This window comes from Notamacropus eugenii, chromosome 1 (genome assembly GCF_028372415.1).
Source record: "Notamacropus eugenii isolate mMacEug1 chromosome 1, mMacEug1.pri_v2, whole genome shotgun sequence".
NCBI lineage: Eukaryota > Metazoa > Chordata > Mammalia > Diprotodontia > Macropodidae > Notamacropus > Notamacropus eugenii.
The window spans coordinates 296,696,389-296,712,321 of NC_092872.1; the positions used below are offsets into that span (position 1 = coordinate 296,696,389).

The 15,933-nt window shown below is 41.4% G+C and overlaps 1 protein-coding gene across 4 annotated transcripts in view; it reads left to right on the forward strand.

The window, feature by feature from the left end:
* The first annotated feature begins 2,910 nt into the window (after nucleotides 1-2,910).
* SMOC1 (SPARC related modular calcium binding 1) overlaps nucleotides 2,911-15,933 on the forward strand; it is a 224,677-nt gene continuing 211,654 nt past the window's right edge. For 2 of the 4 annotated variants that reach the window (XM_072629249.1, XM_072629252.1), the window contains exon 1: nucleotides 2,912-3,324. In XM_072629249.1, the coding sequence (XP_072485350.1) occupies nucleotides 3,226-3,324 (99 nt within the window). In that variant the 5' untranslated portion in view covers nucleotides 2,912-3,225. Of the gene's footprint in view, nucleotides 3,325-15,933 lie in introns of all 4 variants that reach the window. The other 2 variants (XM_072629250.1, XM_072629251.1) reach the window with 2 other exon arrangements.

A 15,933-nucleotide genomic window follows, 5' to 3' on the forward strand; every position in this document is an offset into this window, starting at 1 on the left:
CAAAACTGGGCATATGGGCATAATTGAAGGCCATCTTAAGATTCCTCATGAGCCTGGGTTAGTATATGGTCTCCTAGTCCTTTGCTGCATTTGATTCCTTGTTAGATAGTGATTTATCTGCATAAATATGTAATAATCCCATTCTTCTTTTGGCTACTATCCTAGTTTGAGACTTTATTACTTGGAGTCCAAGTCTTGGATTATTGAAATAATCTTCTCACTACCCTATCTACTCCTGGTCTATCTGCAATCCATTCTCATCTTCGCACTGCCACTAAAATAATTTTCCTAATGAAAATCTGTGTCATGTCCTACATCAAAAGTCTTCCATGGCTCCTTATTACCTAGCAAATAAAATAAAAAATCCTTAGCCTGGAATTTAATTGAATGTTTTAAGTTTCTGACGCATGTTGTTGTTGTTCAGTTGTGTCCAAACCTTCATGACCCCCTTTGGGGTTTTCTTGGCAAAGATACAGGAGTGGTTTGCCATCCCCTCATTTTACAGTTGAGGAAACTGAGGCAAGGGGAGTTAAATGACTTGCCCAGAGTCACACAGCTAGTATCTGAGGCCATATTTGAACTCAGGAAGAGAAATCTTCCCTAACTCCAGACCTGGTGCTCTATTCACTGTGCCACCTAGCTGTTCCAGGAGGAACTTGGAGATTTCTAAAAAGGAGGGAGGGTGATGAATGGGGGAGTGTTGGGAGATAAGGGCAAAAAAGGCTAGTGTTAGACCAATTAAATAATTGCTCTATCTCAAATCTCCCAGGAGCACGACACCCCTCCCAGGTTAAATTCACCACCTCTAATCTCATCACCATGCCACTATCTCAAGCCTTGATTTATACCACCCACCTTCGCCTCCTGTACACTCTGATTGGAGAGCTATGGAGTGAAGTACCAAACCCTTTTCAATGCTTTCCTTTGTAGAAGGCAGAAACTGGATTTTACAACTTACTCCACTCTTCATATGCTTTTCGATCAGATTTTAACTTCACAGAACAAGATGCCTCCAGGTGACCCTCCCCCCCTCCCCCCCCTCTTTTCTTTTGTATATTTTGTATATTGTATATTCTCCTTTTGTATATTTTCTCCTCCCTTTTGATTGTAAGTTCCTTGAGAGCAGGAACTGTCTTTTCATTACTTAAATCCCCAGTGCTTAGCACGATGCCTAGCACATGGTAATTGCTCAATAAATGTTTATTGGATTAGATTGCATGTGACCCAATTTCCCATGAGATCAGTTGCTCATACATCCCTGGATTCCCAGTCTTTACCATGGAATCCACTATTATAGACAATAAGAAGTCATTATTAGTTTTTGAAAATCATAGTTTCATAGATCTACAGATGAAACAGATCTTACAATTTATCCAGTACAAATCCTGTCACTTTATAGATGAAAAAATGGAGACCCACCAATTAAATGGTGTCATCCATCAGACTTACCCAAACAAACCAACCTCACATAGATAGTAAGCATCAGAGGTAGAGCTGAATCTAGGTTTTCTGACTAAAGAGCCAGTCCTTTTCCTTCTTGTGTGTTACAATTATTTTGGCAGGAGTGTGCATGATTTAAGAAAATAAATTTAGAACTAGAAGCAACCTTAGAGGGCAGTGAGGTGGCTCAGTGGATTGAGTGCTGGTCCTGGAGTCAAGAAGACCTGAATTCAAATCCAGCTTCAGACATTTACTGACCCTGAGCAAGTCACTTAACTCAGTTTCCTCATCTGTAAAATGAGGACACACTGGAAAAGGAAATGGCAAACCATTCCCGTAGATTTTTGCTAAGAAAACCCCAAATGGAGTCATGAAGAGCTGGGCATGACTCAACAACAGCAACAGTCTAACACCCTCAATTTATAAATTAGGAAACTGAGGCAATGAGAAGTGACCTGGCTTGCCCAAAGTCCCGTAGATAATCATGGCAGAGGTAACTCAAACATAAGTCCTTTGACTCCAAATTCTGTATTCTAATTGATTGAAGAGAAGAGAGATTGGAAGTAGGGAGCCTGTTAGAAAGTTGTGTGTTTTATAAGGAAAGAGGAGAATCCCAGGTCTGGGAACTAGAATTTAGCACCTTGGAGCATTAGATTTTAGAAGTCAGTTAGTTCTCTATGGTTGGAAGAGGTGTTATATGTCATCTAATCTAACCCCACCCAATAAATTAATTCCTCATTAGGATATTGCCAGCCGACAGTGAACCAATCTCCGCTGAAATCTCCCATCTTGTGTAATTTAATTTCTCACATCCAGTGATGCTTAAATCAATTTCCCACTCTGATCCTTCTCATTCCTTTATTAACAAACTTAGCTCCTTTTCCCCTTTGCTTCCCCCGAGAATACACATACAGTGCCCTTTCTTCGTTTCACCTTCTCTATTACTGGCTACCGAAATTATTAGAAAGAACACTGGACAATGAGTCAAGGGAGGAGCGTTTCTCTCACCTTTACTACCCTCCCTTAGCTTCAACTTCTTCATCTTTAAAATGGGAACAGTTAAGACCTACCCTATCTACCCCATAGGGCCGTTGAGAATGTAAAAGTACTTCCATAGTGGTAAAGCGTATGACTATTATACAATTGCCAACCAGTTACGGCTTCTCATGGGGTAATGGGATGGAAGATTGCGTAAACCCTGTCCAAGTTGAGGGTGAGAGGCTCAAGAAAGAAATGCAGAGAGCAGAGGTTTTCTTTTTACCCTCCTTGCTCAAGAATTAGGCTGGCCAACCCAGCTCTTTTGACCAAATCCACCGAAGTAGCGAAGGAGTGTGGGGGAGACAGGGAGGGGGGAAATGACCTCTCCCTCTCCTTTCTTTTTCCTATTGGCTTCTACTTGTCATCTTTTCGACCGCCACTGGCCCTCCTAGGCGTCCATCAGGCCTGCCCGGCTCCGCCCCTCCCAGAGTTTATAACGGGGATTCTCATGGCCCGGGGATAAGGCTTTTAACCTGCTACCTCGGTGGGACTGGCAGAGCCCAGCCGAGCCGACCAAGGAGAGCACGCGCTAGCGCTCGGCTGCAGCCCAGGCTGTCCGCCTGCCTCCGCATCCCACGTCTGCTCCTTGTTTCATGACCGTGCGTTTTGAAAGCAGACTCCGGGAGCACCCGCATCGGGACCTCTCTCCTCTCCCACGAACCGCGAGTCTCGTCCAGGGGCGAAGCAGGGGGTGGGGAGGCGGTGTGTGCGGAGCCTGCTACCCACCCCACGACCGTCGCTGTCAAAATGCTTCCCGGGCGCTGGAGCCGGCTGGTTACTTCCCAGCTGCTCCTGGTGCTGGTGCATCTCCCGCAAACTCCCAGCCATAGAGCTACGGGACCCAGGGTAAGTGCGTGCCTGCGTAGCCCTCTCCCTGTGGGCTGTGGTCTCCCCGGAGCAGGCAGAGGGACCCAAAGACGAAGCGCTGCCTCTGCTCTTCCAGCCCACCCCCGCTCCCCCTTCCACCTGGGAAGAGGCAGCTGTGCCTAGCTCCAAAGGTATTTCTCCTTATCCCTTAAGAAAGAGCAAAGGTCTGTTCCTTTCCCCACTTTTCAGTCCGTGCTCTCGTTGGCTTTATTTGAGAAGAGGTTAAAACAGAGCGGGTTTTCTTCAGCTGCTTCTTTACTTTTCTGCAGCTTCTCTGGGACACTTACAGCTAAGTTAGAGATGTGGTTCCCCCCCCACCTCCCTTCTCCTGGGGTATTTTGATCTAAAGGTGCTCGATGTTCTCTCCTGCTTCGTGATTAATTACTAGTTTCACTATCGCCCCCGTTGTTTCAGCATCCTTTCCTTCCACAACTTTGCTGATTGCCCCAATTCCTTCTGATTCCTGCTAAGGAGCCTCACCTAACGTATCGATTTCCTGTTGTCACAACCTGCAACTGCTTCCTCAGGGCTAGGATCTCTTGGTCACCACCTCCCCCCTGCTCCCACACAGCTTTGAGCTATCAATCCAGTAGCAAAACAAGATCCTGGGGGGGAGGGGGGTTAAGTGAGCATTTCTAATTAAATCAAAACAAAATCTTGGTGCTCATATGTAGGGCAAAACTGAAATGCTGGGGGGGGGGGGGGTGGCGGCGGCGAATAGCTATATAGTGAGGGAATAGAAGAAAAAAATGTGCAGCATGAAGTAGCAACTCTGCATGTTTCCAGCACTACTCTGTTTGGAAATTGTATGATTCTGACCTTTGCTCTGTTTGGAAAGAGGGATAAAATGCAATTCTTTTTCGGAGAACAGGATTGTCCCTAGTGCATTGTATTGACAAACAGCTTGTGAATTTTTTCTATAGATTTCCTTCCTACAATTTTAGGGTAAAATGAATTCATCCTGTAATCTTTAGCAGTTCAATTTTTGCAAACTCCAGGCAATCTCCAGCACAGAAATGAACTATTTACTCATCTGTAGCTAAGAAATAGTTGCTATCCCAAGTCAATATGAATGCCCAATGTGCTATAAAAAAAAGTAAACTTGAATTTTATGAAAGTGAACTGACTCTTCCATCAATGTGTGCTCCACTAGATAATCTCACTAGTTTTTCTCTTGTATCTGTTTTGAAATCTCAGAATCTTTTTTAGCCCCCACTGCTGTATGAGAATCATCTTTATAGCAGTAGTCTGGATGTGAAAGAGGAGAAAATGGCAAGGCATGGAGAGGCTTAATCACTCATCAGACATAGTGATTTCGTTTGAAGCCCCTTTATCATTCTGAGATCAGTATTCAAACCACTCTATGAAAGAAAAGTGCTTGTCTGTGTTGGGTTGTACCTTGCTTTTATGACCAGATGTGTAACAGCCGCAGTTAAAATGTGGCCGATTAGACCCAGTGTGTGTCCTAAATCCTTGGCAGCAGGATTTTCAAGGTTAGAGCAAGTAAGGAGTCTCTGTGTGAGTGACTTTTATGGATGTAGATGAGGATGCCTTTTAAATGAAGCCACTTGATTTGATATGAAAGCCTCTTAAACTGAGGGGTTGGGTGAGCAAGGGTGTTTCCTCCAACTAATTAGGAACAGCAAAGACGGGAGAAATAGATTAGAGCTCTCCCAAATAAATTAAAGATGCCAGCCTCCCCACCATGATGGCCAAAATTAGTTTATCTAACAAATGGTTTGGGGGTGAAATCTTGCTTTACATTCCTGGCTTTGTAAGTCATCTCCTCTCTCTATTTATTACTTAGAATAAAACGTTTTTTGAGAATTGTAGCTCATGTCTTTTATTTTGTACTACAGTTATTTGTGTTTTTGTCATTTCTCCCAATGCCTAATACTGTGTTCTATACACAGTAGGCTCTTAATAAATCATTGGTCAGTAAATGAATTGAGCAATTGATGAATCTCCCCCTTTCTAACCCCACCTCCAGCCTCTTTAGCTCATCAATTCAATACAAGTGGTGGTACATAAACAATAAATTGAATAGGCTTCTGTGTCTTACACACACACACACACACACACACACACACACACTCACACACACACTCACACACTCACTCACTCTCCTAAACCCTTGAGCATGTGAGTCAATGATATATTTAGAATTGTGCCAGGAATAAATCCTCTGTTTGCATTTGTGGTTGTCTTAAGTTATTTAATAGATTTTAAACACTGAAATTATACCTATTTAAAAGCCATATAGGCCAAACCTGACTCAGATTGTCCTGGAAATTCAGGTTTGAGACTAAAATAAAAGAAGACACTTCTAGACCATCCAATAGTTAACAAAAGAAGTTTTACTTAGCCATGCTGTAGAAAAGTTACGGCACTGATTCAGGTAGATGCTGCCCCCTTTGTCTCTGTAGAGAAATGTATCTAGTCAGCAGTGTATGATGGCTTATGTGACAGTGTGGCTTCCACCAAGTCTGAGGGGCTTTGACTCTCTGCAGGCTGTCTTCTTTCAATGCCCTTAGACAACCACGAATCAGTATCAATAGCTCAAGTCTTGGCTTTCTGGACCAGTCATGGCTCAAGGATAGCTTCCTTGCCATTTAGGAAAAACAAACAAACAAACTAGCACAGCTAAGATTCGTAAAGTACTTTAAGGTTTACAAAGTACATTGTACAAATGTACATTCTACATTATACAAAGTACAGCATACAAATTTACAAAGCACACTATGTAAATATTGTCTCATATAATCTTCACAACTCTGTGAGGTAGTGCTACTGTTATCCCTATTTACAGATGAGGAAACTGAGGTGTGGAGAGGTTAAATGACTCCGGAGCAGCATTGAACTCCGGTCTTCTTGATTCAAAGCCCAGTACACCTTCCAAATGGCCGGGACCACGGTGGATATTGTACCTCTCACACCTTATAAAATGGTGATCAGGTCCTAAAGGTCTCCTAGAGGACCACATAAATGCCTTTAGGACCCATATTGGGCAGTACTCACCTTTGGAAAGTGAGAAGTTTATCCTAGACAGCATTGGAGAAACAAAAAGAAGAACTAACAGAAAGACATCCCCCCAAGACCCCATACAAATGACAAACAGGCAGTGTAAGTATCTCTAGAAGAAATGGCAGAATGTGAAGAACAAAGACCAGAAATCTTAGGTTTCACTTTCCCCTTCCATGAAAGGATCAGGTCTCAAATCTTAAAGATCAGCAGTTCACAGTGGGTTTGTTGTAGAACAGTGACAAAGAACAGGAACAGTACCAGGAACATCAGAACAACAACATGTGATATTTTATCTCAGTCAACAGTTCTCATCATGGCCCAAAGTCTTCTGGAGTAAAATAACTCTCTTGGATATAACTTGTCCCAGGATCTGAGTTGATACTTACACTCCTTCTGAATGTCTCTTCATTCAGTCATGGTTCCTTGGTCTATTGTCCCAAATCTCCCTCTCCCTGGGATCTCTATCATATGAAAAATATCATGCTTTGCCCATTTGGAGGCCTCTGTTGAGAGGCTGTTCCCTACTCCCACAAGGGCTAGGTAAAGACTCTCCATTATCTTCATTCAGGGGTTCAGGTAAGGATTTTCTTTCATTCTGGAAAATTTGCAATGATCATGGCTATGTAGATACAGTCTTACTTCCCCACATATTGTTAGAAACCAAAAGACCTCAAAATTCTACCCTAGGGTCCCCAAAACCCTTTCCTAAAAGTTATATGAACCATCCTGGAGGAAAGGAGACCTATTAAATGAGTCATTTCCTCAGGTTGCATAGAGGCTTTTGAGGGATCTGGGACCCTGAGGCCCAGGAAACTGTACAGGAGATGGAATAAGGAAGAGCCTGAGAGAAAGCAACCGAGATGATGTCTGAAGTCAGTCTATCCTTATCCAGTAAATCTTCCAGAAACCAATGAACCAGAGATACTTTCCCCTTCCTAGAGTATGTCAATTTGTTAGAGACATAACTTATGGGATATGGGGCAGGGAACCATGACAAATAGGGTCATAATGACAGGACTGTTGTTTTGAAAGCTCATTCCACTGTTAAACACTGAAAGCAGAATGGAAATGGTACAGAAAAGGTTAAAATCCAGGAGATGTGATGCCCAGTCACAGACATCCATGAAGATGAAGTAGGTGCCCTGATCAAAGCCAATGATTCAGGGGTGAGGTATAACAAGGAAGAAAGATATGTTCTGTAAGAACTTTGGTGGTAGTTGCACAGTGACTGGCACAATGATGGCATATGCTGGAAAAGGGCAAAACTCTTGGCTTGAGATGAAGGAAGGAGACCAGTATAAGCTGGTGGCAAATGGGGAACCATGCAGGATCATGAAATGTTAGTCTTTTGGAATGGTTATTTATTGGTAAGCATGAGGAGAACCATTGCTTCATTCTTAGGGGAGTCATATAGTCCCACACCTCTTGCAAGATAGCATCATAGTCCCCATGTCCAAATTGACTTTGGCCCCAGTACCCAACCTCTAACAGAGGGTATATGATGTGTCTGATGAGCCTGGATGTCCCACAAAAAATTATATGTTGGGAGGAGACATCAGGATAATTTCTCCATTGGGGATCTGATCCCCAGAAAGAGAAACAGATTGTCCAGTTTTGTTCTCTCTATGCTCCAAACCACTTAGCCAGTCCCATGGCTACTGCCAGGGATCATTGTAGCTGAAAATTTTATCTATCAGGTTCCTCAAAACTCTCATATGTCAACCATAGGGTCAAAGTTGAGTCCCCTGTGAGGATTTGACTGGAGATCTATTCTGCAGGATATTCCTCATTACCTGATTAGTGGTGGGTGGCAGTTTGGTAGCGCAGTGGATAGAGCACTGGATCTGCAGTCAGGAAGGATCATCTTCCTAAATTCAAATCTGGGCTTAGATACTTGCTAGCTCTGTGACCCTTGACAAGTAATTTAACCCTGTTTGCTTCAGTTCTTTATCTGTAAAATGAGTTGAAGAAAGAAATGGCAAACCACTCTAGCATCTTTTCCAAGAAAACCCCAAAATAAGGTCACAGAGAGCCAGACACAACTGAAATGAGTGAACAACAAAATTTAGGTGGTATAGTAGAGTGCTGAGTTCTGAATTCAAATGCAGCTTCAGACACATACTAGCTATGTGACCCTGGACAAGTCACTTAACCTCTGTCTCAGTTTCCTCTTCTACAAAGTGGGGATAATAATATCCACATTACTGGATTGTAATAGTAACCCCATATCATAGGGTTGTTGTGAAAATCAAATGAGATGTTTGTAAAGCACTTAGCACAGTGCCTAGCACATGGTAGGTACTTAATAAATGTTCATTTCCTGCCTTCTTCCTTTCCTTTCTTAATGGTCATTGAAGTTTACTTGAGCATGCCTCTCCAGTAGCAGATGGTATTCTTAGCGAACCAGACAAAGTGGTATTTCTCAAGATCTGGGTCCTCATAGACAGGGTCTCATTGGATTAGTGGAGGAGTCAGAATGTTGGAACTTGAATTGGAGGTCCCTGTCTCTGGCACAGTCGAGACCTATTTTTAAAGGCTACCAACACCCAAGGAACTAGGTGAGATATTTAATGTACCATTTCCATTTAACAAAAGAATTTTGTGCTCTGACCCTTGTTGGAATGACTATCTTGTATCACCGAACTGTTAATAAACAACTCTTGCTAGGAATTGACCAGAATTATTGGTTCATTAGCAACTTGGGCACAGTAGTAGCTGAGTCAATGCTTTTCAAAGGTGGCATCATAAATGGCCACTTTGGGGAAATTCTAGAGGCCATAAGCCTGCCAGTCATTTGGTTTGGCCATACCTAGATACCTGCTAAAGGCTACATCCCCTTCCTCATATGAAATGAAGCCTTTTAAAAGATTGCTGGACCTGATACAGATCTTCCAAACTGTTCTGAGTCCCACCAGAAGAGGTAGATGTATGGGTGACTTAGTAAATGGGGCCATCAATACATCCAGATAAAAATCCAAAGCCCAAAGAGCCCAATAAACCTCTGGACTATCTTTTTGGGTGTGAGGATGCAATTGTTAGTAGCTTATTCTTAACTCTGTCCAGAATCATCTGAGTTTTTCCTATCCATTCTTTCCCCAAAACTTGACTGAGTGTGTTGGTACTTAGGTGTTTTTTAGGGATGACTTTTCACCTCTTATTCTTGTCTGTCTAAGGGCAGTGTCATCACTGTACAGAGGTGAATATCGATGTCCTCAAGAAGGGAAACTTCTTTCATTTTCTCCCCACCAACCTGCAGCAGAATGCAGAGAGTTCAGGTAGCCAACCTTAGGGAAGGATGGTGAAGATATACTGGATTCCTTTCTAGGTGAAATTGAACAACTTCTGACTAGTTTTAGCCACAGGAATAAAGAAAAAAAGCATCAGTGAGTTCAATAATTTCATACCTCTTACCAGCTGCCTGGAGTATCATTTCCTATGTTGAAGTCAAGAATGGTTGCAGTCATGAGTCTAAAAACTTTGTCCAGTCCTCTCTAGTCTACTGTGTGCCAGCCATTATTTGTCTTTTTTATCAGCAAAACAGGGTTGTTGTAAGGAGACTCTCACCCTCCTTCACTTCCATAACTTTGTTGTTCTGTTGTTTCAGTTGTATCTGAATTTTCATGACCCCATTTGGGGTTTTCTTGGCAAAGATACTGGAGTGGTTTGCCATTTCTTTCTCCAGTGTGTCCCCATTTCACAGATGAGGAAATTTAGGCAAATGGGATTAAGTGACTTACCCAGGGTCACACAACTAATAAGCGTCTATGGCCTGATTTGAACTCAGGTCTTCCTGCCTCAAGCCCAGTGCTTTGTCCACTGTACCACCTAAGCTGTCCTATCTCCCTCACTAGGGAGGAAATATTGCATACCCATCTTCTACCGCAGATCTCATGTTATTTGGTTTTAACTATATGGGATGGTTCAGGCAATTCTGAATGTTTCCATTTGATTCGACACACAATAAGAGGCATGGAGGTTGCCAAAAGGATCATATAGGGTACTGATTCCCAAGAACTCATAGTGCCCATTTCCACTATACCCTGCGTCACATTTGTGATGGCTATTCTGATGAGATCTTCCCACATTCCTTGGCAATCTGTCCCTTGAAACTTTCCATGAAAACTGGAATACCTTTATGATCTCATAAGAGTCCCCTGGTATAATTCTAGAAGTCCTAGGCTCTTCCCTTTCCAGGCTAGTGTGACTTGGGCATATAGACTCTGATGCCCTTAAATTCTTACAGTTAGGATGCACTTATCCTTAAGGAAACTTTGGCCTTGGACCTTGTCCTTGAAGCTTCTTAAGTCTGGGTACAGAGACTTGAGTGGTTCAGGACATCAAGGGGGTAGGGACTCCAGGGGATGCCTTAAGCTTGGGTAGGGCAGAAGAGTTCTTACCTACCTGATCCCAGATATCAGAATGCAGTTTTACTAGCAGTCATATAAGTTGGCAATCTATTGGTTCCTTATCAATCTCATGTTTCATATGCTATAACAAAGCTTCCTTTAGGAGAGGAAATTTTCCACCTCAGCTATGGTACATGCATCTTTTGGCCATTTCCAGAATTACTATTTATACTGACAGTCATATTTGGCCACTTTTGTCTCTGATCTTTTACTGTTAATTTCACCTGTTGGCATGTATATGTCCATTGCTAAAGCCTTGGCTGAATTTGGGCAAAGTTCCACCCAGAAAATGGGATCTACTTGCCCCCTAGACAAGCTGGTCATAGGATGTAGTGTGCTTTGTGTTTGTGTTGGGGTTTGAGGAACACACAGACCTGGTCTACCAAACTCATCTCTTTTAGGAACTTTACCTCCTCCCTTGTAGATCTACATTAGGGAACCAGATACAAAGGGAATCTATCTTTATTAGGCTAATATATACAATTCTCCTTCTTAGCTATGGAAAAGGGACAACTAATAATCCCTTTATGGGTTGCTTTGCAAAAGTAAGTCTTCTGTAAGTTCCCTAAGTCTTTGAAACTCAGCTGTGGAGATCTCCAAAATGGCCCCATTGGACCACAAGCTCAGCTATCATTGTTCCAGTGACTCATCAAATTGTTACTTAACTTCTGCAACTTCCTTAGCAATAAATGTAACCCCTCTTATGTCCCCCTACCCTGATCCCTGAAGGGGGAGGTATAGATAGTAATAATATATGCCCAAGGATTTTGTACTACCAATGATCACTCTCAATTCTCCTCACTTTGGCTCCTATTCTCTTACTTTATAGCCTGAATCTCAACAGGATTTAACACCTTTTCCAAGCTAAACCTCTGGGTTAAAGACCATATGTCCTGCCTGTAGCCTGACAGTCCCTGCCCCCATCAGCATTACCTTTCTCGCTTGTACTGTTAATAAATCCATCATCAATCACTCTGCCCTTAGTTGTTGAAAGGTACTGGACTAGGTTTTTGTTTGTTTGTTTGTTCTCATATTCCATGTTAGCAATTCAGCTTCTTTAGAACTGTTAACCACCACCAACATATGCCTCTCTCTGGCATTATCTTTAAACTCTATGTCAACCTCCTTTACATAAAACAAGCTAATTCCTTCCTATCATTGAGCAATGGGGTGGTCTTCTTTTTTGTCCCATTGAGAGCATTCTCCATAGGTCACCTGAAGGTTTTTTGCTATAGAGTGCAGTGCTACTTTATCTGGCTATCTGATCATCCCATTCTTTGTATCTGCATAGCCTTTCCTCAACTTCAACCATGAAGCTTTTTGGAGCTAATCCTGACTTAATCATCCAAAAAAGTGATTGATCATATCTAAATGAGAGCAGTTTGGTAGCTCAAGTTCTAGATTGGAATAAAATTAGTTATACATAGACAATCTAACAGTTAACAAAAGGAGTTTTACTTAGCTATAGACTGGAAAGGATACTCAGAAATGATACAGGACTGGTTAAGATAGACTTCTCTCACTTCTACCCTTTGTCTCCATAAATTTTATCAGCAAAGAGTAGAGAGTTGCATGACAGTCATCTACCAAGTCTGAGAGATGCTGGCTCTTCATAGATGGCCCTCAGGCAACAAGAAAACCCCATTAATGACTCAAGTCAGCCTCAGGAGCCAGTGAAATCTCAGGGGGGGTTAGGAAGTAGATAATTCTCCTATGGCAAAAGGAATGGAGAAGAAATAAGAAAATATTGAAGTCAAATTAGTCTTAGTCTAACTATGCTTTTATCCTCTCCTTGATACTTAACCTATCATTTGTAGAGTCTCATAATTATCAAAGATTCTGCTTTCTTTCTGTATCTACTCAATGATTATAGAAGTGACCGAGCAGCAGTATAATTATAATAATAAGAAAAATATCTGGCTTGTTACAGTATTTCCATAGGGGATCCCTGTGTATCTTTGGTTCATCTTTTGAGTGACAGTATATAGAAAATTGACCTTTTTGGTAGACTTTCTAGCAAATCAAGACTGTGCCCTTTGCGTTTAACTATATCTGGCTCACTAGTTTAGTTACCCTATATTCCCAATATTTGCTTCATTTATTTTGTGTTTTCATGAAATTTCATGAAATCCCTGATTTTGTTTAACATTGGATATCAGTGACTATTAAGTGTTATACTTATATCTATTCTATAGGAAGTGCTTTTGGAGGCAAAGAGGACCTCAATTCAAGGCAGATACTTGCAATGTTAGGATTTTTGAAGGAAAAGAAACATTACTATTTCTTTAGTTCAGTGTTAATTTGTTGAAACTTCTCCAATAAGAAACTTTGTATAGGAGTAAAAAAGGATAATTTTTCAGAGCAATTCAAAATGTGTCTAGAAAATGATGACTCCTTGATGGTCATAACTTGGATATGATATGGACAGTTTAAGGAAAATGAGCTTTGGGTGCTCTGTTAGGTGGTGATGAGAAGATTTGAGAAATTTCTGATGAATATTAAAAGGGTCAAGAGCGGGAGCTAGCTCTTATCTTCCATTAAAATTCTATGAAAACACTCCCAGTTTTAGTCACATCCAAGAATATGACCCGAATTTAAGGAATGATATGTCCCAAAACTTGGAGGGTGAGAAACTTGCTTTAATTCTACTCTTTTAAAAAATTGTTTGCTCCTTCTCTTCCTCCACCCTCCATCCATAATTTACTGACTACAGTGGCTCAATTTTTATTTTTCTTTATCTAGAATGGAATTCCATTAGGAAAAAAAATTCCTCCCATAGACGCAAAAAGAGTCAGTTGTCTGTAATTTCTAGAATTATCTGGAAGGAACTGATAAATTCAATGATTTGCCTGTAGTCACACAACTAGTATGTTTCAGAAGTGGACCTGAACCTTGGTCTTTCTGACTCTAAAACCAACCTCATGTCCATTTTATCATGCTGCTGCTCTGTAATATTTTTTTAAATCATGCTTATATAACAGAATAGAAATTTGCATCTTCTGTGGGATTGTGAGTCATAACAGATGAGGTCCAATAGCATATTTCCAATCAGCTAATAGTCAAGGACTTTGGTGAGAACAATGATTGTGAAGAAGTTAGGTACTGACTTTATGCTTGAGTATCCTATCTCAAAGATGGGAATGGGGATAGGAAGTCAAATTTGTGCCTTGAGGCGTTTTGATCATTGAGACACCTGCCTTGTAAACATGGGGATAGGATGGGGAGGCTTGCTTGAGAAGCTCCTAGTGAGAATGAAAGCCAGAGGGGCCTACGTTGAACACTTTGTCTTGAGACTCTCCCCATTTCAATCCATCCTCCATTCAGCTAAATCACTAAACTGATTTTCCTGAAGTGCAGGTCTGATTATGTCACTCCCTCTGCTTGATAAACTCCAGTGGTTCCCCATTGCCTTCAGGATCAAATACAAAATGCTGTGTTTGGCATTCAAAGCCCTTCATAATCTAGCCACCTCCTGCCTTTCCAATCTTCTTGTATCTTATTTCTTTTATTCATGACATTGGCTTCCTAGTTGCTCTGTGAACATGATACTCCATCTCTCTGCTCATAGCATTCTCTTTAGCTGTTCCCCTTGCCTGGAACACTCTCCTTTCTCTGCTCTGAACACCTTGGTTTCCTTTAAGTCCTGACTAAAATCCCACCTCCCATCAGAAAACTTCCCCAACCCCTCTTAATTCCAATGCTTTCCTTTTGTTAATTATTTTCTATATATCATATATATGTGTATGTATATGTATGTATATATAGATATATGTATATGTGTGTGTGTGTGTGTGTGTGTGTGTGTGTGTGTATATATATATATATATATATATATACATATATATATATACAGATGTATGTATGTGTGTATGTATATATGGAGAGAGGGAGGAAAGAGTGCTTGCTTTGTATATGTTTGTTTTCAGATTTTCTCTCATTATATTATAATCTCTTTGAGGGCAGGGACTGTCTTTTACCTCATTTCATATCCTCAGTACTTAGTGAAGTGCATGGCACATAGTTGATGCTTAATAAATATAGATTAATTGAGATGCCCATGCAAGTACCTGGTGAAAATACCATTAGCTGACTCAGATGGTAATCTTAATGATACCATGGACTGAATGTAGTTGTCCACCTGTGCATCTAGCAGGTGATTAGGTCAAAAGCTTTAGGTTAGAAGATTAGTGCCAGAAGATTTGCTTCTGAGCTGATTTTTCCCTCCTTTCACCTCTCCATTTTACCAAAGGGCTGGGGGAAGGGGAAGCCGTGTTCCCATTTAGCAGGTACAGGTCCCCTTTCTCTCTGAATCACATAGAGGTTTAATTGTTCAGCTAGCCAGGTTTCTGGCATTGCTGTTTGGAGCAACAGTCTGGAAGGCCCCCTCCTTCCACATTTGTCACTGTAGAGCTGTTTCAGGAAGGACAAGGGTTGACTTGCTAAAGAGAAATCGATCAGTACAGCTCCCAAGGCCTGCCAAACAGGGTTAGCATTGTACAATATTTGCTTAGCAGGGATCATGATTCAAGGTGGAATAGGTTTATTGGTTAGGGAGTAGAAGGAAAATTGGATCTCCATTTAATGCCTCCATTTTCTCCCCCACCCCTCAAAAAAGGCAAGCACCTTCTCTCTCTCTCTCTCTCTCTCTCTCTCTCTCTCTCTCTCTCTCTCTCTCACTCTCTCTCACTCTCTATCTCATGCATGCATGCACGCGCTCACACACATACACACACACACACACACACACACACACACACCAAACTAAGTTCATTATACCAATTAGTTGACTTTCCCTTCTCATATCTATTTTCATTTTAATATTCATCTATTTCCTTTGAGGGTCTTGTGTTAAAAACTGCCTAATAGACATTTCATTTTTCACCATTTGAATCATTGGATTAGAAGAATTTTTGTGAGGAAATATCCTCTACTAATATAGATCAGCATACAGTCTTAATGTTAATCAAGACACTTAGAAATGAAGTCATTTCCCTAGGATCATATCACCAGTATGTACCAGACACTTATTAGAAGCATTTATCATAAGTTCCTAAAGTGGGTGATACATCCCCCTGGGAGTGCTAGCATGATCCAGGGTGGTGGTAGCCTCAGGTGCAGTTGGGAGAATTAAATAAAAATAAGGGACCATGGAAGCATA